At 46.6% G+C, this 27,336-nt stretch overlaps 1 protein-coding gene across 3 annotated transcripts; it reads left to right on the forward strand.

Annotated features, from left to right (window-relative positions):
* Nucleotides 1–641: 641 nt before the first annotated feature.
* TNFRSF11A (TNF receptor superfamily member 11a) lies at nt 642–26,299 on the forward strand. 3 transcript variants are annotated; one of them, XM_032442974.1, is made up of 11 exons: nt 642–1,207; nt 1,904–2,069; nt 12,143–12,224; nt 12,682–12,807; nt 13,336–13,479; nt 14,266–14,359; nt 14,715–14,809; nt 15,637–15,744; nt 17,490–17,542; nt 19,184–20,021; nt 23,268–26,299. In XM_032442974.1, the coding sequence occupies exons 2-11, from the start codon at nt 2,010–2,012 to the stop codon at nt 23,633–23,635; spliced, it is 1,968 nt and encodes a 655-aa protein (XP_032298865.1). In that variant the 5' UTR covers nt 642–1,207; nt 1,904–2,009; the 3' UTR covers nt 23,636–26,299. The 3 variants fall into 3 exon arrangements, with proteins under 3 accessions (XP_032298865.1, XP_015710019.1, XP_015710017.1); XM_015854533.2 differs by lacking the exon at nt 642–1,207 and adding an exon at nt 1,247–1,621 and having other exon boundaries at nt 17,493–17,542; XM_015854531.2 differs by lacking the exon at nt 642–1,207 and adding an exon at nt 1,249–1,621.
* Nucleotides 26,300–27,336: the final 1,037 nt, after the last annotated feature.

Genomic DNA, 27,336 nt, shown 5'->3' on the forward strand with positions numbered 1-27,336 from the left:
CAGATTCCCCTGATCCTTTGCTGATATGCAAAACACTTCCACAGCATTTATCTGCGGGATGAAGAGAGATCCCCTGAAACAAGCGTGTAGCTTTCAGTTTGGCTTCTCTGCCCAGCTTTACTTTTTGTCCATGTGGGACACAGTTACTGGGCATGGTGGGGAAGTGGTGCCCAAGTTATGCCTGTGCACCATGCTGCTGGGTAACAGCTGCCCAGATGTGCAGCTGGGGGCTCAGCCAGACCCTGTTTGCCTCCTCAGTGCTCTGTGGTTCTCAGCACACACAAACCAAAGCACAAAAGCCAGTTTGCAGATGTGACAGCTGTGAAACACATCAAAGCATTCACCCTATCCATCTTGTGCAGATCTTGCACTACGTAGAACAATATATGCAATAAATGTAAAAGCAGCTGATTTCTGCTGTCCACTCCATAGTTTGTATTTCCAAGCATTCGCATTTCAGTTTCTAACGATCCGCTGCAGTACATGATTAGGACTATAAAGCACCCAGTAGTGGCTTCTGTGGGTTTTGGCTTAGAAACGTTACATTTAACTCAGAGGAAAATGTTTGAATTTTCAAAAAGAGGCTGTTTTGACATGGGGGGGGGGGGGGAAGAAGAGAGAGAGAAATTCCAGCCTGAACAGCACATACTTCAGGCAGGATTAGGGATCAGAGTGCAGAAATGCTGCAGCTGCTGTGCAGCACGGAGCTGCCTGGAGCAGCTCTGCACAGAGCACTGTGCTCAGCACATCCCCAGGCCCAGGATAACACGTCCGACTGCTAACAGCAGCCAGCTTGATCCTGTAAACCTGTGGTTAGAGAGCAGCTGGTAGATAAACACTGCTCATAGCCTTGGTATTGTGCTAAATGTGAAAAGGGGAAGAGCCTTAATAAAGCTGTTCTGTTTAAAGAGAAACATTTCCTTGTATATCTCAAATACGAATGCTTGAAAACGCATTGGCCAGCCCAGGGCTGCAAGCTGCCCACGGTGGTGGAGGTGGCTCAGGCAGAAGGATCCATCCATGGGAGCAGAACCACCCGCAGCACTGAGGCCTCCCAAAGCACCCAGCCAAGGAGGAGTTGGGCACTGCCCTCCAGGCAGATCTGACACATGGCCTCCTGCCTGTCCCCACGCTTGTTTCTGTTCAGCAGCAGAGCTGTGGCCTGTCCTGCCCCATGTCCTCCCGTGGAACACCAGACTCACATCAGGTAAGCAGTGCCGAAGCGGCCACACAACACCTGGGCCCAGCACAGGCACTGAGGCCTGATGGACACACACCAGGTTAAATGCTCACAGAGGACACTAAGGGTGTATGAAGGGTAGATAGGAGCTTCAGGAAGATGAAACAGGCCTGGCTTCACAGCCTCTGGATATTATGCAGGGGTGGAGAGATCACAGCTTTGTTTTGCTGTGTAGGTGGGTGTTTCTTATCAACTACAAAAGAGAAATCCCATAGTTGCCCCTACTCTGGGAGTCTTGAACTACCATGGAAACATAGAACGTCCCAAGTGGAAGGGATCAAACGAGTTAAAATCGTGTTGGGAGAGACGTCCTCATGCCCAGAGGTGTTGGGAAGGACACGGTACTACCCAGCCCAGAGCACAGCGGGCAGCAGGAGGCAGGTGGGCACCATGCCGACAGCCGTACCCGTGTGTAGGAGCAAGGCCGGGACACGGTGACTAAAAGGGGGTGGAGAGAGGAAAGGGAGGGACGAGAAGAGGGAGGGGGGGGGGGGGGGGGGGGGGAAAAAAAAAAAAAACCAGAAAAAAAAAAAAAAAAAAAACAAAAAAAAAAAAAACCAAAAAAAAAACCCGCATGTCAAGTGTGAGGAAATGCTGTGGGAACTACAGTCAGGCCCTTTTTTTTTTTTTTTTTTTTCCCCTCTTCTTCTTCTTCTCTCGTAGCTGAGAGGAAGGGCGGCACGAAGGAGAAGTAGGCAGCCCCATGCTCCGGGCCGCGCCGCCGGGACGCGGGGGCTGTGCCGGCCGGCGGTAGCGCGGCTCAGGCGCCATGCCGGGCCCGCCGGGCTGGCTGGCGTTGCTGTGCCTGGCCGCCGCGGGACACCCGCAGGTAAGGGCTCATACCCCTCATACCCCCGCCCGCCTCGGCTCTATGTCTCTCTCTCTCTGTTTCGTGGTGTTGGTTTCTTTTTCGCAACTCTCGAGCGCCTTTTACTTCGCGGATACTTTCCAACCAAGGCATGGGGTCGGAGGGGAGGGCAGCCCGCTGCTGTTGAGGGGTAGTATTTACATATAGAGTGAAAAATAAGGCAGGCTCCACCCTGCCGCTCGGGTTTACCCCGGGGGAGCTGAGCGAGCCGCCGTTGCGAGCTGCTCCGATCGGGCGTGGGCCGTGGGCCGGCTGCTCACATGGAGCCCACGGGCCGGGCCTGAAGGGGAAGGGGGGCAGCCAGCCGCCCTGTCTCGTGTGGGGTCGGTGGCATCGCCCCGCTGTGGCAGAGCCCTTCCTGCTGGAGCTGAGCCTCCTCAGCGCCCTGCCGAGGACTAGGATCACAGAATGACCCGGGTTGGAAGGGACCTCAAGGATCATGTAGTTCCAACCCCCCTGCCTGGCAGGGCCACCAAACATACACATTTACTACATCAGGTTGCCCAGGGCCCCGTCCAACCTGGTCTTGAACACCTCCAAGGACGGGGCATCTCACGGAACGGCAGGGGTTGGATGGGACGTCTGGAGAACATCAGCCCTGCCTGCTGGTAAAGCAGTTCCCAGCTGTAGATCGCGCAGGAAAGCGCACGGGTGGGTTTTCAGTGTCGCCAGAGGAGGCTTCACAGCCTCTCTGGGCAGCCCGTGCTCTGTTGCTCTCATAGCAATGAAGTTTGTCCTTGTGTTTGTGTGGAGATATACAATCTTTCAGTTTGTGTCCATTGCCTGTTGCAGGGCACCAGAAAAGCATGGCCCCATCCACTTGGCTTCTACCCTTTAGGTATTTGTAATCATTGATAAGATCCCCCCCTCAGCCTCCTGAACAGTAGTCCCTGGTCTCTCAGCCTTTCCTCATTAGGGAAATGCTCTCACTTTACTTTTTCTAATTAAACTGCTTAAAAATAATTCCTCTTTCCCCATGTTATTCAGGGCCCTCTAGGCTAGCAGGTTTTTCATTGCTCTTACACTACAGGCACTTTATTTCCCCCATTAATCATTGTTTGGCCTCCATCTGCACTTCTTTCATTTGAACTTCTACAGTTTCTCTCATTAGTCTTGATTAGGTGCGAGTGTCATTTTAAGTGCCTCCCCCTACTTAGTGCTGTTGTAGTGCTTCATGGATCATGGTTGGGTTCCCTGAGAGCAAGGTGCAGCTTCAAGGAAAAGAGATTACAGAGGAAGAAAAAAGCCTCTGCTGTCTGCAGCTTACAATTTAACGTCTGACCACATAGCCTTGAGAGCCTTCCCTCTGGATCTCTGTTCCTAAATATGTTGCCTTGAAACCACACAAACCTTTTTTTTTTCCCCGCCAAAATATATGTTTCTTTCTGTCCACTCTCACCCCTTAGGCTTCTCTTAAATAGCTGCTTTCCAGGTGTCTTCCATATGTATATGAACAAGCGTGGGTGTTTTAAAAGAGACTTGCCCATCATAGATTTTGGGTGGATTATCCCATCTCCTATCTGTAACCTCTGTCTACCTATTTTCTGCCTGCTCTTCAGAGCTGTGATCAGTGCACTGAGGTGAGCAGACCTCACTGTTCTTTGTGCTTTTGCTCCCATGACATTTTCTTCCTTCTGGAGCTGTTCTGCTTTGGGGCTCTTGTTCCTTTTGGAATCCCCTCGTTGCCTGAAATCTGCTATATTCTAACCTTGGAAATTCAGATGCTATAGATACCTTGATGTAGAAGCCAGCAGGTCTGTTGATTCATTGCTTTCTGCTTACAGAACCCTTAATATGGTGGGTGGGTGGTGGTAGGACAGTAAAATCTGCAATGTATTTCCTGTAAGGAATGAGAAACACTTGCACATGTAAGTTAATGGGTTCTCATAGAGCTGCTGAGAATAGACATTATCATCGTCATCATTTTCGCCCAAGAGGAAACAGGAACAGAGAATTCGTGACTTGCTGTAGGTCACACACCGAGCGTGGAGCAGAACTGCCAGGAGCAAAGCTCACCCTCCTTGTCTTGTGCTTCAGCCGCAAGATGATCTTTCCAAGTGATGCATCCTGGGTGGCTGTCAGAGGACACGGTGTTTGGCTTCCTGAGACACAGTCTGCCCGTCTTCTTTGTCACATCCCTTTCCTTGCTTCACAGCAAGGAACAGCTTAGTTGTTTCCTTCAGGTGGGGTTAAAGCCCATGAGAATGTGCATTTACAAATATCCAGTAACCCAGTTGTCTAATGTAAGTCTTATTCTCTTGTATGACAACAGGATTCTTCCACTACTTTGTAGTCTTTGCTTTACAGGGAAAGTTTGCTCATCCAGAAGTCTTCATAATCCAGAAAGGTTTTGGCCAACATCTGTCTGTTAACTAAGATGCATCTATTTAGGGTGAGAGGGGGAAAAAAATAGAGAATAAAAGTGTCCATGCTGTGTTAGATCATGGATCCCCCCAGTCCATGTTCCTGCTCTGATTGGGATCAAAGGAATCACTCGATAGAGCAAAGCTTCACTAACAACTCATCTGAAGCCTTGGGTATATTCTGGAGTTAACAGTGTGAAAGTTTCTGTGGTTTATTTGCCCAAAAGTCTTTGCTGGAAATGCACCTGAGAACTTTTCATTGCTTTAAAGTTCTCCTGGATCCTATGAAAAACATTTTACAGCACCACATGTAAGAGGAATAATGCACTGCATATAAAACCAAACCAAAACATGGTTTAAGAAACCTGTGTTGCTTCTCTTTTCATGTTAAGCATCATCTTCCTGATGTAATTTCTACTTTCCCACAGACAGGATCAAAACAAACCTTCACCACATTCCACAAGTCAGTCGAATTCAGAGCCTGTCAGCTGGCTGTAGCAATACTAACCCTTGTCGTTTACAGCACAGAAAGTCACAGAAACCTCAGAGCATCACCCTCTGGTATTTATGCCTTAGCACTGCTCAGAGGAGTCTTTGCATGTGCCTGTGTGTCTCTCTGAACTTGAAATGTTGAAAACCCCGCTGTAGCAGGGACACGTGTGGATGCGGTGAAGGGCTGACACGTGCTGTCCTGCTGCTCCCTGCCCACTTCCCCTCAGTGTGACCGGGGCTTCTGGTGGCATCTGCAGTGACCAAGCCAGCAAGGTTCCCTGTCTGGATTCCAAATAAATAAGTACAGTAATTCCCGTGACAGCAGAATCCAGCTCTTCATCCAGGCTGCTGTTTGCAGGGAGTGAGCACTGGAGCAGATCAACCATAGATGTGGTGGATGCTGCATCCCTGGAGATACTTGAGCCCAGGCTGGATGGGGCTCTGAGCAACCTAATCTTGCTGTAGGTGTCCCTGTTCACTGCAGGGGAGCTGGACTAGGTGGCCTGTAAGGGTTCTTTCCAACCCAAATGAGCCTGGTTAGCTTACAGGAGGTGGGCAGTGGGGGGAAGAGGGAAACTGGGCTGTATTGAGTCCTTGAGTCCTCAGCTGCAGCTGTGTTCTTGCAAAGGCTGCCCCTTCCTTTCATTGGAAGCTTGATGTGCCAGCCCTTGAGTTGTTGGCTTCTGCTGCAGCTGCTCTGAGAATGGCTCATTAGCACCGATGGGAAGCACAAAGGCAAACATTTGTGTGTTATAGATGCAGTATAAAAATTAAGTGCTGTTTAACCAGGCTGCACTATGGACTTGGGTAGGCCTCTTTCTGTGTAATGCAATAGTCTGCCTGCAGAAACTTGCCCTGTTTTATGACTTACTCTTCTTTAAACACAGCCCAAAGTTCACACAGATGTGGGATGGAGCAACCTGAAAGCTGCAGGGTGGGCTGCAGGGGTGGCCTTGGCTACGTGTCAGGGCTCCAAGGAAGTGCAGGTGCCCTGGTGGGTCACTCCCTGTTTGTCACCACACCAAGGCATCGTGCCTGTGACGTGGTGTCTTAATGGCAATGGGTGCCATGCTGGACTCAGCCCCACTCCACAGGGCCATGCTGAGTGCTGCTAGGTGTCCCGGAACACTCTGGTTTCTGTCCTGTGCCTGCACACCTACCTCAGCTGCTCTGCATTGCTCCCTTTACTTACCTTTCTGTTTGTGCTGGGTATGAGGTCTCTGGGCGGAGGGTTTGGCTTTCTTCTCTGTTTGTACAGCACTTAGGATGTCATGGCTGCAAACACAGCTGAAGACTCATTAATCACAGCACATTAGGGCCCCATGCACTTCTCACCGAAGTCACAGGGAGGCCTGCTGGGAAGGGAGCACATACATCCTGTAGCCCACTGCCACCATGCCATTCCTAACCCTCATTCTTGTTCCCCACCCCGATGGCAGGGACCAGGAGAGGCCACGTGCGGTGGTAGAGCCAAGCTGGCTGGTTTAATCCACCCTGCAAGAGCCAATTAGCTGGGGAGGGGTGAGAGAAAAAAAGTGAGGTCATTCACCCTGACCACTTTGTGGCTACTCCAAAAGAAAAAGAAGCGTATAGGATCTGTTCAAGAATGACAAAGAACAACATTTGTGACTGCAGATCGGTGCAGAGTATATTTAGTCAGCGGTCAAAATGGAGGGAAAAGCAAAAGTCTCACATGGAAAAAAAAATACTGTGAAGTTTTGTTAGGCAACCTATTAATCTGGAGTGCAGATAGGGAAAAATGTGCCACTGTGTTCATATGAAGTCTTAAAAATTGCTTATGTAGCACACAGGGGAATCTATTTTGAGACTGTTATTTTGCTGCACCAAATAGTTTTGCCTTACAAGCCTTGTGTTCTCTGTAACTTTTCACTGCTCTGCAGCAAGAACAATGAGATGATTGCATGAATCTGTTCTCACAGGAAGAAAAAAGCTCTCCCCTGCTATAGTACTGCGTGTAGTAAAGCAGGCTTATCGTGGAAATCAGCCAGGTCCCCATTAAATCAGGGAGGGGTATTCCTGCTGACTTGGCTGAGCCCCGGCACAGTTGGTTCCTCATGGTGACACTGAAAGAGTAAATTAACCATTTCTCATCCCAATCCTGCATCCTTTTGTAAATGCAGCCATTCCTTCTTGATGAAGACAGTACAGACAGACCCTGGAAATCTCTCGTGGTTATTCCTGCATTAAGATTCAACTCCAGCTGATGAAGTGTGGAAAAATAATCTTCTGAACTAGAATTGCCTCCTGTAAATGTGTCTCTAGTGCCTTATGTAATCATTATTATTATTATTATTGTAAGTGTGAATGGGTTAAAGGTTACTCACAGTGAGATGCTGACACTCTGCCTGTAGGGCTGAGACTTACTCCTTGTAAGCGGTGCTGATGCACCTGTTTCACTTAGAAGGGAGAGCTCACAGTTCTTATCACAAGCAAAGTATTAACTTTGGTTGTGTCCTCAGTCTGTCATTCTTATTCCTGCTTGTTAGGGACTGCCGTGTTGCTACCAACCTTCTTTGCTAAATATTTTGGTTTGGTTGGCTTTTGGGTTTCCGCTCTCTGATTCATCTTTAAAGCACCCTACCTAGTAGCTGCCAGTCTTTGAGCGACTGTGACAGCAAGGCCAATCAAAGCAGCACTGACTGCTGGTCCTTCCCCATCCATGGAGCATGACCTGCTGCTCAGACGTTTGCTTTCTGCCACACGTTAAAGCCAAAAGGCAATGCGAATAGTCAGGATTGGGCCTTGACCGCTGCTTATCCACTTTCTGGTTGCAAGTTACATTTTTCTCTTAATGTCTTTATTATTTGTTTTATTCTTCATGTTCATTATGGTCTCTGTAGGTATTCAGGCTCTAGCAGGGTTTCAAGAACCTATTTTTAAGATTGAAATAATATTTAGTCGGTAGCCGTTGCCATTTCCCAGCTATATTTTACCACGTGATGGTAGTTTTGTGATGTGGTTTACTGGTCACTGGAAAGTTGACATCACCAAAAGCATTTCATTCACAATCTGACATTTTTGTGTTGAATTACAGACCTGCAAGTGAATAACTGGAATTGTGTGGTGGTGACTTGCGTGCTGTCCTAATTTCATTTTTTTATACCAGCAGTGAAGCCTGTCTCCTTGAAGACTGAGGTGCTGAGGCTGCAGGGTCTACTTCAGATTACATGAGGAACTGTTGGTCAGAGCTCAGTCCTATTGACAAAGGCAGATAAAGCCCAAGGCGCCATAGAAATATAGTTGTACAGCAAGTTGTACAAGCAGCTGTAGACCAAGAATCTCAAAAGCGAGTAGTATGGGTACATTCAGGTCCCAGAGTTCAACAAACAAGCGGTGTGCAAGGCAGGAGCCGCCTGAGTTTGCTCTCCCACAGGTACTTGGGTCTGCAGTACTAAATGGAGAAAGAATGTGCTTTGTTCAGTGAAATGATGACAGATGTCTTGATTGCTCTCCAGAATCAACCACACTGAGCACAAAGGTGTCATCTTGAGGTAGTTAGGCCTTGGCGTGTCCCTTTACATCTCAGCTTTTCTAAACTAAGATTATTGCTAATGAGCAGTCCCCATTAAGGCCTCGGGTTCTTGTTCAGAAATGACATGGGAAAAAGGCTGTGGAAACCCCCGAGCTTGTTCTTCCAGATTTTTTCTTTTAAAAGAAAGAGGCCCGTGCAACTTTATCTTCTCTGAATATTCATCTGAGTGAGAAAGTAATTTTAGCATCCATGACACACAGCTTCTGCTCTCATCCGATTGCTCAACAGCACCGAGAATAAATATTTCCGTAAGCCTGAGGACAGGAATCCGAATGCTGCTGGTTCCCCTTTCAGAAGCACCTGTGTGTGTGTTTTTTCAAGGTCTGAGTAACATGGTTGTGCCTTGTAGCTGACTCATTGAAGTTCTCTGACCCTACAAGCACAAGCACACTCTTGCTTAGCATTCTTTTCAACAAATAGGTGGAAAAAAGAGCTTGGCACTGTAACAGTCCTCCTGCAAACCTTGACAGGAGCATGCATGTTTCTCCAAGGAAGTCATTGGTGCTACCCATGTGCTTGAAGGTAAGCAGGTGATGGCATGCTTTACCAAACAGCCTTTGACAATCCACTGAGCCCAGAGGACATTTGTTGTTGGCTTTTTTTCTTTTTCTCTGGATTCTTCTCCTGATGGGTGTTCCTGTATTATTCTTCTGAGGAAGTGTTTATCACAGTATGGCTAAGAATGGAAAAGACCTCCAGAGTTCTTCTAGTCTAGCCCTCCTTCTAAGGACCCTTAGAGCACAATGCCCAAAATCAATTGAAAGACCAACTTCACTAAAGAGAAGAGCCCCATGATGTCAAAATCACCACGGCCTGATGAGAGGGTGTCCTAGGGTTTACAGGGCAAGCTTAAGACTTTGGAGACTTGTTTCCATTTCCTGCTTTGCCACTAATTTCCTGTCACCTTTTGAAGCCATCTGGTCTCTAGGCCTGAGTTCCTCCTCTATGAAGTGAATTGCACTTCCCTGTCTGGGATGGACACTGGCTGGGAATGTGTTGGTTCTAGTGGAGCACCAGCCCATTGTGAAAATGGGCTACAGAAAGCTGATGTCCTGTCTCACAGTGCCCTGCAATCCTCTGGCAGATGATTGAACATGGAACTACCTACCTTCAATGGGGCTCTGTTAACAAAAGGCTCCATGATCGCTGGATCTACCCAAAGAAAATGTGAAGGTTCTGTTGTTTCCCTTCCCATCCTCTCCACGCTCTGCTTTCACACTCAGCAGGTCCAGCCAGTCCATGTCTGTCTGGCATCTCTCACCTTTGTGAGCTCACAAGGGAGTTAGCAAATGGACACCGATAGCTTTGTCTTTACTTCATTGAGATAAATAAAAGAAGGGAGTATTGCAGCTTTGTAAATGCATTGCCTTGTCTGAAAAGGGGAAGGACGCAGTCACAGAGGAGAATGCTTATTGACACAGAGCATAGATTTACGCAGCTGCAGCTGGGAGTATGTTGCAATAATAGCCCTCTTCATGCTACAGAGCAGGAAGGTCCAAGGCAGTTTACAAAAGGTAGTGAGCAATTAACATATGCTTCTGGCCTCCGCGCAGAGCAGATTGTGTTGCTTGTTCTGTTCAGGATGAGTGTTGGTTCTCAGAAATCATTCCAAAGCTTTCTGCTGAATGCCCTGCAGCAGATTTGCATATCCTTCCTTAAACGGGACAACTTTGCCCTTGTTTGACACTTCAGTTTTTAGCCTTTTCTTATAAAGAGGAACTTTCAGTCTGGGGCAAACGAGGAAGAAAAGAACATTCTGTTGATAAAGCAACAAGTGGCTGGATCCATCCTTGGTCTCACTGCTTTTCTTGCCGCTTCAGACTGCTGGGAATAGGAGTCGATTGCTCAAGATCTTTTCTCTCTGCTGCTCAGTTGAGCAGTGTAGCACGAGCCCCATTATGCTGAGCTTGTTTTTAGCTCCTTGGATTACTGGAGCATTTCCAGAGTGTCTCCTGGGCTGCTGAGCAGCATCACCATTCAGCTGGTGGCCTGGCCAGCTTTCTGCTCCTAGGTCACCTGTTATTTCACAAGCACTGGTGGTTGTCCTGGCAATCGGGAAGACAAACGAGGTGGCTATCGGGAATAAAGCAGAACGAAAGCTTTTGCGAGTATGGAAGAGCTTATTTATGTTAACACAGGGTCGCTGACCCTTTGTGCATGGTGCTGTGCAAACATGAAATGCAGTCTTTGCTCCTAAAAACATATGATCTAATCAAAAAGCGAGATACTGCTTATGAGTGCAAAGAAAGAGGCAAGGAAGCAATAAGACAAAAGGTTAATTTCATGTGGGATTGTTGTAGTGATAAAAAATGGCTATAAGGTGTTTATAACCAGTAAAAACATGAAAACTCAAAAGCTTCGACTTAAGGTACTTACTCTGTTTCAGGCATAGTTTTGGTAAACACAAGTCATGCACCAACTCTTGGCTCAAACTCCAAGCCAGGAGGTGGTGTTCATGTTTGGTCATTTTTAAGTCACCTTTTTAAGACCTGTTCCCAGCATTAGAAGATGTCAAGGTGCTCAGAGAAAAATAGTTTCTATTCAAGATACTGCAGTTGATGTGATTAGAAAAGGAGGAAAGAGGAGAGGAAAAGACATGGAGGAAAACAGGGGAAGACACTCAGTAGTGGAATAAAAACCATTATCAGCCTGCATAGTACTTTTGTACACTATTAGACAACAAAAACTCTTGCCGAGCAGCAGCAGAAGTCCTGGCGCAGCTTTCTCCAAGTAAAATTCAAGTAAATGAGATTTTAATAGTGGCAGTCAGCCGTAATGAGTAATTAATTCCTTGCTACGAGCTGATTTGGAGTCATTTTACCAATTGGAAAATCAATGACTGGATGTAAGATGTGGAGGTTGCCTGGAGTACCAGTGCCAGGAGAATCCCAAAGTGAGGGCATCACATGTAGCACTTTCACCTGGTTAGTTTGGGATCGGTTGTGTTGGATTTTTAGGATTTGGAGGGGAAAGAAGGCTGTTGGCTTAGTTTGTATCGCCTCGGTGGATGGCTGCCTCAGTTAAATGATATCACCTCTACACAACAGTTTGGGAGCCATAAAGAGCTGGAGAATTAAGGTCTGGCATTTTGTGGGACTAGCCAGGAGTGTTGTATATTCTGGTGGGAAGCCGAGAACTTCTTCTTCTCAAAGGGTGTAAATAATTCACTGTATTTGTTCGCCAAATACCATATTTTAAAGCTGTCAGTGGCCCAGGTCTTGATCTGAGGTTGTATATGTGGAAGGGACTAATTATGTCAACACCTTTTCTTTTTCCTTTTGTTTTTTTACAACTGTTTTGAGGTCATAGGCTTGAAATAATACAGTATTGTTAAAAAAAAATACACAAAGCAGGTTAAATAGCATGCTCAATGCTTGCGACAATTGCCAGATTGTGATGTTATTGACTTAGCACCTGGCTGTATTGCTAGTCCCTGTGCATACATGTTGTTGTCTACAAAGAACTTTTGAGGTCATAATTGTTCTGTTATGCTTTATTGGTCAGCTACCCAAAATGCTACACTGGAGAAAATTTTTCCTTCTCTCTGTCAACATTGTGAAGAGGTAGGTCTGAAGCTTTCCAGGTATATTGGGTCTCATGTCCTCTCTGTCTTTTCTCCTGTCCAGTTGTCACTACAAAGCACTCTGCCATGTGAAAGTGAACAACACTATGAATACTCTGGACGGTGCTGCAAGAAGTGCGAGCCAGGTGTGTGAGTACTGGGCTGTACTGCCTCCGTAATCAAAAAGCTCCCTAGAAACAGCTGTGGAGGTCAGTAGGGCGACTTGCTCTCATGACTCCGCCAATCTGTTTGCACATACCCTTGCAAATGCGTAATCTCAGGCTCACAAGTGCCTACAAGTGTAGTAGCGGTCTCACTGACCTCAGCAAAAGCCATAGCAATTTTTTTGTTGGGATAACATCTTCCTACTGCACATGGTGTAAAGTAGCTTGGTCTTCATGCATGTACATGGGATTGCTCCCATGTCATGAGCTTCACAGATGTTGCAGTGCCACTCTGATTTGTCAGCTGAGTGAGGAAATGAGTGGGGATGAAACTTTTGTCCCCAGTAGTGCAGCAGTGTTGGCCCATCTCATTTTCCCTGTGCACAGAGAAATGGTGTGCAGCTTGCAGATTATCTGCTTGTCCTTGTCTCCTTCACAGGAAAGTATATGTCTGCTAAATGCACTGAGACTTCTGATAGCGTGTGCCAGCCGTGTGGCCCGAACGAGTATATGGATGTCTGGAACGAAGAAGATAAATGCTTGCTACATAAAATATGTGATCAAGGTGAGTTATTCATACTGGAGAACCTTTTAATCCAAATTAGTGAAGAGTGAGATGGGCAAGTGGACTAGGGAGTGTGCTCCTTTTGGATACGTGGCAATGAAGGCTGAGCTTGCACAAGACTGTGGTGGATGGGGAAGTCCCCAGACACCAGAGCGTTTTGCTTCTGTGCTTTGCTGAACACTGCAACTATAGTCTTTGTGATCCCGATAAGATTATCTTCAGTCAGGCCTTTCACTCCCTGTGACTTGGATATTAGTGACTGTCCTTTTGCCCAGCATACTTTGCACTCACTTCTGCCCTTGTCTAACTCTTGCAAAAGCTCTGTTTATTTTCTGCTATGAGGAATAGTATTGCTCAGGAGCCCAATCAGTGAGGTGTCCCATGCTGATCAAGGGCCTCCCACGCTTCTTGAAAGATTCCTCTAACATGAATGGTTTCACCTCTGGCATTCAAGCAAAGCAAATAGGTAGAACAGGATGTTTATGAACTCAAGGCTTGTTATTTACTGCCATCTGCTTTCTCCTCTAGGAAAAGCTTTGAAAGAGGTGAACCCGGGAAACAGCACGTTCCAGCGGCAGTGTGCCTGTACCACAGGTTACCACTGGAACGAGGACTGTGACTGCTGTCAGCGAAACACCATTTGTGCTCCGGGGTTTGGAATTGGGCATCCTGGTAAGATACAGAGAGGGGACATACAAATGAAATATCCAGCTCTGGCCTGCATCGTGTGCGTTGTGAGATACTGTAGACTCTCAGAACATTACTACTGTGTACAACTCTCCAGGACTATTTGCATATGAAAGCCTTCTGCCTTTGAAGTAAAGTAAAATCTTGGATCAAGTGAGGTTTGCCAGCTTTATCATGTAATTTAGTCCAGAGTCTGACTGAAAGCAAAATGCAGGTATTTTGTGGGTGGAAAATGGAGATGGTTAAGTTCAGCGCTGTAATGGATGCTGGAAACAGCTGTACCAAGCATAAGGACCACCAGCTGTACCATTCAGCACATGGTAGAGCAGTAGAGGACAAAATGCTGCATGGGCCTGGAGCAGAGTGGTGGTGTTTTCCTTGCAATCTAGCAAACCCTGATACAGCACTTCGTTTACTGTGGCTTCACGAAAGTGACAACACAAGTTAACGTCACTGCCTGTGCTGTAGCATTGACAAGAGGAAGTTAGTGGAAGTGGACACATGAGAACAGTGCATTATTTTGCAATAACTGGAAATGATGCCTGGACGTTTCTTATTCTGATCGTGCAGGGGAATGTGCTTATCTCACCTGATCGCTTTTTTCTTCCTATGTGTGACCGTCACTGTTGTTTTAATATAATTTTAGATCTTTCTATCCTCAGAGAAGCTTTTGGGGTGGGGTTGGAGTGGGAGGGTGTGGGAGCATAGTCACCTTCCCCTCGCTTGGAAAGAACTCACAGAAACTCAGCTGTTGTGTTTTTCTACACACAGTGCAACAAGACAAGGACACACGCTGTATGCCATGTCCCAGAGGCTACTTCTCAGAGGTTGCTTCATCCACTGATGAGTGTAAATCCTGGACCAAGTAAGTTATTTTGCCTTCCAAAAAGCTGATTATGGCCACAAGGCAGTGAGAAGCTTGAGAAAACACACTTCTCAGTGGAGTGTCTCTGCTTCTCAGTGGCATGTATAAAGATGCTGATTGGTGGGATAGCAATAACGGTATTCTCATGCTGGATCTCAAGTCTTTCTGGACTGGGAGAAAGACAGCTAGGACAGCAACTGCTGAATTGACATAGGTGAAGATAAAGAAGGTGTCTGAGCTTCAGTATGGAGAAGTGCAAGAGTACTTTACAACAGAAAGTATTACTCTGCATAAGTGTAGGAGCCACGATGAGCTCCCTCTTTGGAATTCCATCTTCTTTGTCTTTCCTTTTTAGCTGCTCAGCTCTGGGATTGGCAGAAATAGTCCCTGGGACTGATAAGTCTGATGCAGTGTGTACAAAGCAGAAGATGACTGAGCAACCGGAATATGGTATGTGTCCTCAGAGAGCTTATCTATTAGAAAGTACCAGGGAGGAGGAGTATATGTTTACTAGAGTTTTTGGCTGACTTAACTCCTTTCCCACTGTGGATGAGTCAATGGGAAGCAGCTGTAGACCAAGACAGAGCTCTTGCGAAATCTTACCTTTAATGACTACTTGAAGCCCAGCAGCTCTAGGGCCTTTGCCTAGTGCTAAGCAGTGCTTCACACCTCTCTCTGAAGCTGCATGGTGAGCAGTGTTGCTATTATACATCCATGATTTTTCCATCACGTTTACTCCTCTTTCATTTGTCAGCCTGCCAGTGTCTGTACGTGTGAACTGTTTAAAAGCCACCAGCTTCTCCTCGTGTCTCCTTTATAGCAGTGCCTAATGTTCTCAGCTCTCTCTGCTTGCCAGTTGCTCTCTTCTCTATCCCAGGAGGCATGCAGAGGTTCTTAGATGACGGCAAAATTTTGCTGGCTGAGGTCTGTAACTTCCACACGCTATGTGTCCCTCTCATCTTGAGGCAGAGCAAGCACAGCCCATAGGCTGCTGGTGGATTCAAGAAGATTTTCAGAGGAGTGTGGCTGAGTCACACCTTTCTCAGACAGTAAATAGTGAGATGGCTCTGTACCATTTAACTTTAATGAGACTGGTTGTGACAGAACTAGGTAAGCGCTAGAGCTGTGGTCCTTGTTATATATATATATAAAAACTGAAAATCAGTTAGGAAGGATAAAATGGCTCTCCTGTGGAAAAGTGGGTGACAGGAGCAAGGGTTGTGATACTGCTGAGAACAGCAACATGTTGATGGTATTATCTTTCTTACACCTTACAGGAACAAACAAGATCTTGTATGTGTTAATTGTCATCTCGTTTTTTGTGGCACTAATTGGCATTGTCATCTTCATCGTATACTACAAGAATAAGGGAAAAAAGCTGACAGGTACGTGATAGCTAATGTTATATATGAATGTGACAGCTGCATGTCTCTTTGTGTACTCTTTTTTTCACGGGTACCCACCAAGACGTGAATTCCTGTCCATATGGATGTCTTGACTAGCACAAAGCCAGGCTTTAAAATCTTTCCTTATAGGCAGGGAGTGTATTACACCTATGCATCTTGCTCAGCTTCTGCCTGCAGCCAACCATGCCAGGGAGATGAGTGCCTTAAGGGTGGATGTAGCCACAATATGTATGATGGGGGAGGAGGGGATTTTGTATCAGCATGGTAAGTCTGTGCTGCCTGGCACAGCAGAGCCCATGGTCAGAGGGATGCAGGGAGAGACTTCACCACCTCCTGCCTCCTTCTCCCTGCTTTCTTTCCTCTCCTAATCCCCACATTTGGATAGGTTAAAATGTAGAATTCAAGACTGATTTGTATTTTAAAATGTGATAGAGGCAATGTTTTTAGCAGAATACTAGGAGGAGGATAACATTGGATTTTTGAATATATTGTGAATAGGATGGAAAAATCTCCTTCAGTTACTCAAATCTGTGTTAAGATCTGGGTCTTCACAGTTAAGAACATAGTCTTAATGTTCTTCTCATTTTTTATTTTCTTCCCCTAAACATGGAAAGCATTTCCTACTGTATTTTTTCCCTTGATCTCCTTTCCCAAGCCCCAGAAATCTATGAAATCTTTTGGGAGCAGCGGAAGGGAAGGCAGAAACCCTTGTAAGGTATTTTTCAGCCCATGTTTTAGAAATATGCCGTTTCTACCACACTAAACATGGGTTGTGCTAAATCTGGAATTCCTGGGATGGGCTGAAGGAAATGGTGACTCTCCTTGCAAAGCAAATACTTATGATGCAGAGCAGGTTAGGGGAGAGTGCTCTTTACTTAATGTTCCTATTGACCTGCTGCTCTGCAGTGACAGTCTTTCATTGCCTTTGAACAGTAGATACTTCTAATTAGAGTCCCAGAGACTTGCGGGCTTAGGAAGAAACTCTGCCTGCTTGGGTCCTGATTGTGAACGTGCAGACCTAATATCAGAGGTACAGAGTCATTGCTGGGAAGTGACAGGGGCTAAGTGGCTTATCTGTCTTCAGATGTACAAAAACCAGTACAAGCTTAAAGCAGAACTTAAGCCCTGCACAATCTCCTGAATGCATAAATAGAAAGCAAGAAGAATTGCTAACTCTATAAAACAGCTTTAAAGCATTATTTGACATGAAGCTTTTCCGTAGGAGATACTTTGATAAGCTGTGTTTCCTAATTGAGTACATCCCTGTCAAGTGGAACACACCATACTTAAGCCTGCCATCCCGTGGCTTCAGTGGCTTGCCCTCTTCTCTCTGGTCTCCTCACTCGTGTCTGAGAATGGTCTTTGTGCCATCCATGTGACTTATCTTGAAATAGAATGCACAGTTCTAAGTGGGTCGGTACCAGGCCAGTCATAGTGTGGTGACATGTGATGAGGAAAGAAACCCCATTTGATGTGGAACACGGTTTAACGTGATCTATCTTAGGAGCTTGGAAACATTTGTTCCACAGAAATACATCCTTGTTCCAGTTAGAATGAATCCTCAGCTAGCCTGATGCCGGGACACTTGAACAGTCAGTAAAAACGGTCGTGCTGGTTTTCATTTACTATAATATTATGGGTCATGAATGACTGTGGGTGTTTAGGTCTGTGGCTAGTTTCAGTGCCTTCTCTGTGTTACAGCTACTCCTTTGTTTTCCCTACAGCAGATCTACAGAACTGGGCTAACGAGGTGTGCAGCCAAATAAAAGGAACGAAGGTAAAGTCAGCGGCACTAAGATTTTTCCCTCTGTTTTATGCTTTCCTCAAAACATTCCCAACACCCCTCCTTACTTTAGTCTTTGTGTTAGTCTTTGGCTAGAAAACGAGTTTTGAGTTTCTCAAAAGCCACTTACAGCTTTGGCTTTTTACTCTGTTTTCCTGTAAATGTGAGGCTTGTGAAATCACCATTCTCAAATAGCTTCTGAACCTGCTCTCTGGTTTCAGCCAGCTTTAGCAGTGGTAACAGTCTCTGTGATGATTAAATATCCATAAGAGAAAGTTGAACATGAGCCCATGTTAGTGAACGCCTGAGACTCTCACCTAGGAGAGAGCCTTTCTGAATTCTAAGGCTGGGAAAAGCTTAACTTGAGTTGCCTGTTTTTATATACCAGGGTCCTCATGGGAGAGGGACTTAGATTTGATGCAGCACCGAGAATGCTGAACACTTCAGGAACTAAGAACAGAGCCATCAGCTAAAGGAAATGGCCACAAGGCCCTTTAATTCTGTCAGTCAATGAAAACCTTGTGTGCGAAGAGCATATGACCTTCCAAAGGGTTTTGCTCTGGAACAGCCCCAGATGCCCTTGCTTGAGACTCTTGGTTGGGAGCATGGATTCACTTGCATATGCACTGTCTGATTGACACCAGGGACATAGACTGAGGTCCCCCTGAGCTCCCAGGTGCGTGCTCTTCCATTGTCCACCTGCCAGTCTAAGAGCTCTAGATTAGATGTGGTAGCATCCCATTGCTACGAAAAAGAAAACAAACCCAGCAACTTTTTGAGCAGGCAGTTACTCTTTTGTCTCATAAGTGTTCTTGCAATGTCCTGCACTGGCAGCTGCTCAGATCCTCTGGGACAGAGGAGTGAATCAACAGCAATTAGTGGCTGGCAGCATTTGCTTTGTGTCCTCCACTGTGGAGGAAGGGAACAGATGCTAGAAATGAAAGGTAGCGGTTCCCAAACACCCATCATTACGCATGACTGGCAGGAACTGAAGGGAACCCTTGAAGTATTTCCCAAACCTTTATTTTTTTTATGGAGTTTCAGCCAAAAATATAACTTAACTGTAAAACTACTGGCAAAGAGATGTCACGGGCGTTTGCATTTGTTGTCTTAAAGTTCTGGAGGTTAAAGCGACGATGTCTGTTTGTCTTCTATTTTTCTAACCCGTCTCTGAATCAATCCAGTATTTGAATCAGTTATTACTTCTATTGCTGTTCTGTTATTACTAATAGAGATTTTGCTCACAGTGAGGTCTTTACAGATCAACAGTCTTTCAAAGACATAGATTATTCAGGGGAGTTACCGACCTTTTAAGCATTTAGGTAGGTCTAACCAGTGTCCACAAGAAACAGCAGAGTCCAGCAGGTCTTCTAGACTCTCAGGTGCCCTCTTGACTGGTTGATGGTTGGACTTGGTGATCTTGAAGGCCTTTTCCAACCAAGGTGATTCTATGATTCTTAAGAGCTAACAAACCAGATTGTCTGAAATTAAGTTTTATCGAGTCCAGCAATGCCGCTCAATCCCACCAGCTCCATGCTGAGGAAGCATTAAGACATGTCTGCTTCTTCTTTGTTCAGAAAACAAGCTTGAGCCAGTTTCTTTATTAAATACAGTTTTATTTCAACTTTCTTTCAGGAGCCACCTAGAGATGCATACGTTACCGTAAATATAACGAACACCACCATCCCGCAGCTCACTGAAGACATGCGTCTCCTGGGCCCTGCTGGCTCCCCTGCCCCTGGGAGCTCACCCTGTGGTCACTCCACGTGCAGGCATGGCAGCCCAGGCATGGCACCCTGCAGGGCTGGGGGCACCCTCCAGGAGATCTCTGTGGGGACTGAGACCGATGACGACCATTTCTCCCCTGTTCCCACGGAAGATGAATATATGGATAAAGATCTCAATACTGCCGATTATTTACCTTTACTGAGTCAACCTGACGGTAAAACGTTGTCATTGTTTTCAGAACCAGTGGAGGTAGGGGAGAACGATAGCTTAAATCAGTGCTTTTCAGGGATTGGGAGCACAGAGGATGTGTCCATCCCTCAGGGCTCCGACCCTTCCTCCGATGCAGATGGTGTACATGCCACCATGGACAAATACCTCCAGAAATCTTGCCAGCTTTCCCACGGTTGCCCAAAGGAAATTGACAGCAAAGACACAGATCGTTTCGCAATGAACCGTGACTCAGAGAAGATCTGTGTGAGGTGTGGCATTTCATATAGGGAGACTCCCAGAAAGGGGAGCAGACCCTGCTGTGCTGCAGTTGATGGTGCCTCCACCTCCCCAGAAACTGGATGCTATGCACAGTGCACCTGTGGCTTGAATTTTCTCTCTGCTGGTCAGAGCCCTCTATCAAGTGACCACGGTATGGAAGATGCATGTTCTGATGGTACCAACGCAAAGTACCAGAACACAAACAGAAGCACTTCAGGGACAAACAGCAGCACTTCAGACCTCCCTCCAGCATCCGGTAAGCCCATCAGGCTTGGCCTGTACACAGTCATGTAAGATTAACTTTGGTGCTAATTCATTATTATTCAGAAGGTGTGAGCTGGGAAAAGGGAAAAATAGTGATGCTTTTTCACTTAGTTGCCCTGAAGCTAATCTGAAAGATAGAGCTGAAATAGGAAGGTAATTTGCTCTATAGTGAATATCACATGTAGCGTGAGCACTATGAAGGATCCCTGTAGGAGAAGACTTAGGAGACTTAGGAGAAGACTTAGGAGAAGACTTAGGAGAGAATAGTGACCGAAAGGCTGAGGTGAGAAGAGATGCATAACTCTGAAGGGCGTTTTTCCATTCTGCAGCCTGCGTGTGTATTTTTGTCCTTGCCATTAGGATGTGGTCCAGTTACAATCATGTGGTGGTCCCTGAAACTGGCTGGAACTGTAACCTGGTGGTCATGGTTGGGTATGAGAGACCACGATCTCTTTTGCTTTTAGCTCTTTCTTTTCATTTAAAAGTTCTAATGGATAAACATATATATAAAATATAAACAAAAAATAATCGAATTTTGTGATTGACCTAAAAATAATTTCATATTGATGTTTTCTCTCCAAATATAAGCACTTGGTCTCTAAAATTTGAAGCATCGATGTCTCCATTTTACTGCTTGGCTCCTAAGTGACTAATTCAGTGAATATAGCAAAATAGTTAAATGAAAGCAGGGATAAAAACCACCGAAGGAGGGAAGTTATGAGCCTTTTCTGGATGAAACTTCCGTCTCTTTTCTTCGTTATTAAAAGCCTGCAATCTTTTTGTCGTATCCTATTAGTCATTCAAGATGATAATCTCCTGAAGACGGATGCTCTGTTTTTATTTGCCTGTGCACTGCCAAGTGTAATGGGACCTTAGTTTTGTCTGGGACATCTCAGTGTTACTGTAATACACACAGCAATCATAAGCAGTTGCCCTGCTTTGAAACCACATCATGCCTTAACGTTTCTTACGCAGACATTCTTGTCAGTCTGCCAAAGACCAAAAGTGACACTTTCAAGACCCGCAAGTGAAACTTTGAAGGCCCTTCCCTGCTAAACATACAGTGCTGTGCGGGAATCTCAAAGCGAGCAGTGATCTTTCTAAGAGCAGACACTCCTTCTACTGCTTCAGTTTCCTGAAATCTTTAAGCAGTTTCACTGCTGGATGTGTACAGAATTCAGTTAAGAAGCAAAGAGAAGATGGATTTTGTTTCTGTGGAAGGTGACTCTGGGCTACTACTGAAACTCAAGTCATCTCTGGCACTGCAGAAGTGCTGCTTTTTCTTTCTGAATCGCTCGAGAAGAGGAAGAGAGAATAAAGGAACACGAGAGCAAGCAGGTTTAAGTGACGTGCTTGCAAATGCCATCTTCGCTCTGCACCACAGTTTTTTATATATGATTTTCACTGTGTCAGTACCTTTGGCTGTGTACTTGCTGTAGTGCTATCTGGTGAAACCTGAGCATAGATACAGAGCTCCTGGTTCACCCCAGCCTTGGCATAACTGCCTGGAGGTACTGGCTGAGCTGTAGGCAGTGAAAGAGTGTGGGTTTAGTCAGTATGGAGCTGATGTCCCTTGCTGGAGTGGCTTTGCCTGCCTGTGGAGTGGTGGTGCCCAGCTGGGGCTGCTGGTGGAGCTGTGGTGGTAATCAGCCATTTTGCTGGGCCTTGTGAAATGCCCAGGTGGAATAAACATTTGTGCATAATAAAGCTTCTTCCAGCAACCACTTTGGACGCAGTTGTGCTAAGGCAGAACTGTATGAATGTGGGTGGATGAAAAAATGGGAAGAAAAATGATGTGGGTAATTCCATGAACTTTTGAATTTAGTTTCTTAGTACTCAGAATGACAGCAGAAATTGCAACATCTGCCCCTGCTGTGAAATAACCTTAGAGGACCAAAGCAAACCTCTGGACAGGTGCCATTCCAGGCTTCATGGATAGCAATTGATATGAGCCTTCAAACACCTTTCCAGATCCCCCAGAGCCTGGAAGCAGTCAGAATGTGGAACATTGGATCATGGCCACCTCAGACCTTGTGTAGGACTTCAGCGTAAGGCATGAGTGGTGGAGGACTTTGGTGACTCATGGCTAGGGATGGCTTTGCAGAGCCTTCACATTCAGAGCCCACACCATCCCAGTTCAGCTGCAAGAAGCAACATCAGATGGCTCTGAGGAAATTAATCACATGCATTGTTCCCATTCCTACTGAATAATTACCACGGAAATTTGTCTGCCTTTCTAATTAACATCATCAAGATCAAAAGGCTGAAAGGGAGCAGTGCCTTCACTTATCCTCTGAAGGCATCCTTTATGCCTTTCTGATTGGAAGCACATTTCTTAGTGCAACACAGGGAGTTCCTGTGTCCATTTACTCTTCTTGATCCTGTACTGAGCTCAGGTGAACTTTTACAGTACCTTTTATGAGTGAAAGGCAATCTGTGTAAAGGCAAACAGGTATTAGTGTAGCTCTGTGGTGCCTGACAAAGTTGTGTTGATGGCAAGCAATTAGGCTGAACACGGGGGAAACAGCTAGGAGGGAAACTCCCTGTGGAAAGTGCTCAATTGACACCTCGTGTTAATCAGCAATGCTTGGAAAGAAAGCGAAGAGCCAGGAGTGTGATGGTTTAGCTGAAAGAAGTAGGGGACCCGTTAGATTCTCCTGTACTGCCCAAGCTCGGTTGGGTATCATATGAGGTCTTCGCTCAGCTCTGCTGGAATCTAGCAGTGGCGTGTGAACAGTAATCTTACAAGCTCCATTCCATGTATTCACCATGACTGCATGGCCTGACATTAAATCTTTCAGCATTTATTGATTAAACCTGCTGATTTGCCCACACGGTAGGACTGATCACGTACCAAGGGGGAAAACAACATGCTAATAGCTGTTTCCTCTCTAACTGGAGGCAGTCTGTGAGTAGCTCGTGTGTCTGGAGGCAGTGGGAAGGTGAGGTTATCATGCTTTCTTGCTTGTGGGAGTGCAGTGTGTAGAGACAGCTTTTCCAGAAGCCCCAGACAGCCCCCCTGGAGCAACAGGCTTCATCCTGAGGAGGCACAAATGGAAGTCATGAGAAAGCCCCATGGAAGGCATTGATTATGAGAGCATCCCTGTGTCACGGGGGAAAAATCATGGAACAAAAGCAGAGCTATTGCAGCGGATTGAATTCACCATGCTAAACATCCTCCTCATGAGAGAAAATATTAATCATGCGTGTCTTCTTTTCTCCCCCCCTCCTTCCCCAGGAAATGTGACTGGAAACAGTAACTCCACGTTTATTTCCAGCGGACAAGTAATGAATTTCAAGGGAGACATCATCGTCGTCTACCTTAGCCAGAACTCCCAGGAGGGAGCTGCAGCCTCAGGGGCAGCCGAGGAGAACGTCAGCAGCCCAGTGCAGGAGGAGAACTCCAGCCGCTGTGAGAACTTCGCCGGCAATGCTCAGCACTACAAGGAGAAGTGTGCTGAGCTGCATGCCACCATCCCAGTGGGCAATGGAGGGACGTGGCACCACACAGCCCCAGTGCCAAGCCTGGCCCGACGCAGTGAGCCCACACCACCTGTGCAAGAGGAGGGCAGGCTGGGGCACAGCTCAGAGAAGGTGTTGAACTGACGTGAGACACTATCCCTCAAGGGGGTCATCCCCAAATCCCAGTTGTTGGGACAGATTCGTTTCTTCTGAGAGTGTTGCTGGCCCTGGGGTCCCCTGGGAGACTTGGGATTGGGAGGCCAGGCCCTGCAGGCCGCCTGTCTCCTCAACAGGGTGGCAAGTTCTCCATGACTCTCCCAAACAGCAGCACGGGACAGCTGAGGGAAACCCCTCAGTATGGGGGACTCGGCAAGAGGGAGGACGTGGATCAACAGCTGTCCCCTCCTGGAGAGGGGCAGTGTGCTGGAAGGGGCTCCAGGCCAAGGGGTTGATTTTTTTGTACTGGGTGGGAATTTAGTAGCTCTGTAGGTTATCCCTTTCACTGGGACCTTGGTCTTCCTCAACGGGGGAAGGAAGCAATGGCCACCTCTGCTGCTGAGCTTGGTGCCCACCTGGCAGGGCAGGGATGGAGTAGGTGGCTCCAGCCCTTCCTATCAAAATGGAGCAGGAGCTCCAGTCCTAAACCAGCACAACAGTCAAGATCCTTGTCTGCCCCTTGCTAACTTGTGGGTGTGAGTGGGTATAGCACTGCCTTGGGTTACAGTAACAGGCAAATTAGCCTGATATGCCTTGAAAGTGTATCAGATTAATCCTGAACAAGAAGCATTTATAGTTTTGAACCCTGATTCACTGCCACCTTACTACATCTCCTCAGAGGAACACAGGCCCCTTAAGCTGAAGGTGAGCGGTGTGTGCCTGGTGCTCTGTTGCACAAATCTTGCCATTGACATGAAGCTACAGAATGGCTAGCAGGTGGAGGAAGGACCTAGGACAGCTAGCTGCAGACATTTCCCAAGTGGCAGGAGAGGGAGGGAGTGCCTGAAGGTGGAGAATTTGGTCAGAGTAAGGCACGTGTTCCTTCATCTGCCCCCAGAAATTTGCCATTCCCACTGATAGTTTCATTAATAAGCAACGCTTTGTTTAGGCAGCATGAAATGATTTCCAGAGCTCAGCCTGTCTGAGCTGAAATCAGTGTAGCCACTGTCACACTTAGAGCTGTAGGACCAAGGGACTGGATTCAAAGAGTAACAGCAGTTGTTAGTAGAGTGTCAGCTACTCAGTTGGCTTTGATTCAGATCCTGTATCCTTCAGCCTCCTCTACCAGCCACTGTGGAAAGGTGAAGGGAAAAGAGCCTCAGGGAACCCCCAAGAAGAAATCATGGTATTTTTAATGTTTCCTGACTAGAGGTTATTTTCAGATGTTCTCTTGCATGTGCAAGTGTTGCAGGAGCCTTTCTTCAGTCTGAATGTATAAGAAGATCAGTGCTTGTTTCCCACCAGAATCTCTGGTCAAGTGTGTTCTTAGCTGCTCTGACAGAAAAGATCTCTGCAGGGAGGGCTCCTCTCTAGAAAGGTGGTAAAGCTGAGAGGTTTATGGCATAGCTGCTCTGTTAACTGCTCTGAGGGTGAAGAGAACCCATGAAGCTAACACCGTCATGGTGAACTTCTCATCCACAGGACAAAAGGATGGCTTTAGCCTCCCTCGTCTCTCAGGAGAATAATTCTGCATTGTTTATATGGCTGGGGTGGAAAGCTCAGTGTAGTTGTGCGAGACTCTCTTGGGTTGCTGGGGCATGTAACCAGTCTGACTCCCTTTCACCTTAGTGTGACCTTCAAGAAAGCAGGCCATCTGACCTGAGGCTCAGCCAGGCAGGAAGGCTGTGCCATTCAGTGATGGCCACTGCTACCTCTTCCTCTTCGAAGGAGGTGTGCAATTGGGTCTGCCTTTTCTGTGGTACTGTCCTGTGCTACCTGCTGGATCCTGCAACCACCTCGCTGTTGCCTCTTCAGGCCTGTGTCTGTATCCTCCAGGCACTGATGCAGTAGGGACAAGGAAGCAGAACTGCACATCAGGTTCATGCCAGCTGGTTCAGATGCTTTCCCGCTTCAGTTTTGCTGTTGTATTTTTCAAGAAAGCATTCATCTAAGGCACCACTTAGCCAGCCCCATTTACAGGACAGCAGGGACTGAGTCAGAGTGCTCAGCTCTGGGTGAACCAGATCTATGCAGGTCTGTCTCCTTCCATCCTGTGGTCTCCACACACCACCAAAGAGCAGGCTCGAAATCTTGGTGTCAGAGAAGACAATAGGAAGTTCACTATGATGTGAGGGAACGCTTTTCCTTCACTGGATTACAGGATCCTGCTGAGTGGGTTTTGAAACTGGGATCAGTAGGAGCCATGAAGAAAAGGATCATCGTATCACAGCACTGTGGCTGCTCCCTTATGGGAAACACAGCACATAGAAAGGTCCAATTCTTGGTCTTCCTCCAGAGTCTATGCAAAAGTGAGGAAGCCCTATCACAGTTAGCAGCATGCCACGTGTTCCTCAGGTCTCTGCCTGGCTGCTTAGGCATGGACCCCAAAAGGGGTTTCTGTACCTTCGTGACTTCACATGTCAGCTTGGAGCAAGGGCTGGTGTTTAACTTGTCTTTGTACAACGGGGCCTTGTGCATCGGGCACTAACTTGGAGGCTTCTGGCTGCTATTGTAATACACATAACTAATGGTAATACAAATCTTAAGGCCTATTTGAGAACGAGTGAAGATTTGAATTAACGGAGAGAATCAAATATGTTATTATTTGCCCTTGCTCATTTTTACAAAAATAAAGTCGTTAATATAAAAACATTCCTGGATAGGCTTTTGTAACCTTTAATATATATTAATATGTTTCCTATGTATTACTGTGGGAAAACGAGGAGCGGGCTTGTGCTCGAGGGCACCGGATCAGCCGTTCATATCCCCATGAAAATCAGTATGGGATTAAGATCAGAATGCACAAGAACTGCTGTTAATCTGTGCTTTGCTGCATGTTCAGACACAGGTGAGAAATCGCTCTGTGATGGGACTGCACACCTGGGAGGAGCATTGCTATAGTGTTGACATTTCTACCTGCCCGTTCCCTTCCTTCAGGTCTCTTTACCATAGCGATGGTATCTCAGCAACTACACGGCTGTGTCTGTTACAAGAGGGAACCCTGCTGCAGGCTGCCTTTGTGCTCATCAGGTATTTCAGTACAACTGTTGTTTTAGCCATTCAGATTAGCCTTAATAAACATCCATCCACAGCGTTTGGAGAATTCCTTTCTGTCAGCACGTGCCAGCAGACACGGTAAGTTGCTGCAAATTCTTTGTGTGGAAAAGATATTTCTGGAGCATGTAATATATGCGTTCTTAATAGACACTTAATTATAGCCACTGTCAAAAGGAAGTGTATTTGACCACGTCGCCTGAGGTTTTGGTGAGGAAGGCTGAACTGCTCTGAGCATTACAAGTTGGTATTCTCAGCCTCCTTCTGAATGGCTTTCACCCTTTAGAGTAGCCAGGGGATAATTTTGGTCCACTGGGGGTCTTTCCCCCTGACCTGAAAGGCATGTGCTCCCCACAGCCTGCCCAGGGCAGCATTTTCACTTGCAAATGTGGACCTGGGAGAACTCTGCCAGGCAGAATTTGGTCTCATGGGGGATTCTCACCCGCTGCCTCCCCAGGATGCTGAATGTCTGCAACGTGCATTCATGCATCTCTTGGAAATCAGACTGCTTGAGAACATAGTGGGCACCTGGATGCCCAGCACCAACAGCAATAAGCTCTATTTCAGAGTGAAAGGTTGTCATGGGATTGTGTCTCTCCTTTCCTCCTCTTCCTTTGTGCTGCCTAGAATGAAGA

The sequence above is a fragment of the Coturnix japonica genome, chromosome 2 (assembly GCF_001577835.2).
Source record: "Coturnix japonica isolate 7356 chromosome 2, Coturnix japonica 2.1, whole genome shotgun sequence".
In the NCBI taxonomy this organism is placed as follows: Eukaryota; Metazoa; Chordata; class Aves; order Galliformes; family Phasianidae; genus Coturnix; species Coturnix japonica.

Coding starts and splice junctions, on each gene's coding strand:
- TNFRSF11A (XM_032442974.1), top strand. CDS start 2,010: ATGCCGGGCCCGCCGGGCTGGCTGGCGTTGCTGTGCCTGGCCGCCGCG. Junction 12,225..12,681: donor CTGCAAGAAGTGCGAGCCAG/GTGTGTGAGTAC, acceptor TCTCCTTCACAG/GAAAGTATATGTCTGCTAAA. Junction 20,022..23,267: donor AGACCTCCCTCCAGCATCCG/GTAAGCCCATCA, acceptor CTCCTTCCCCAG/GAAATGTGACTGGAAACAGT.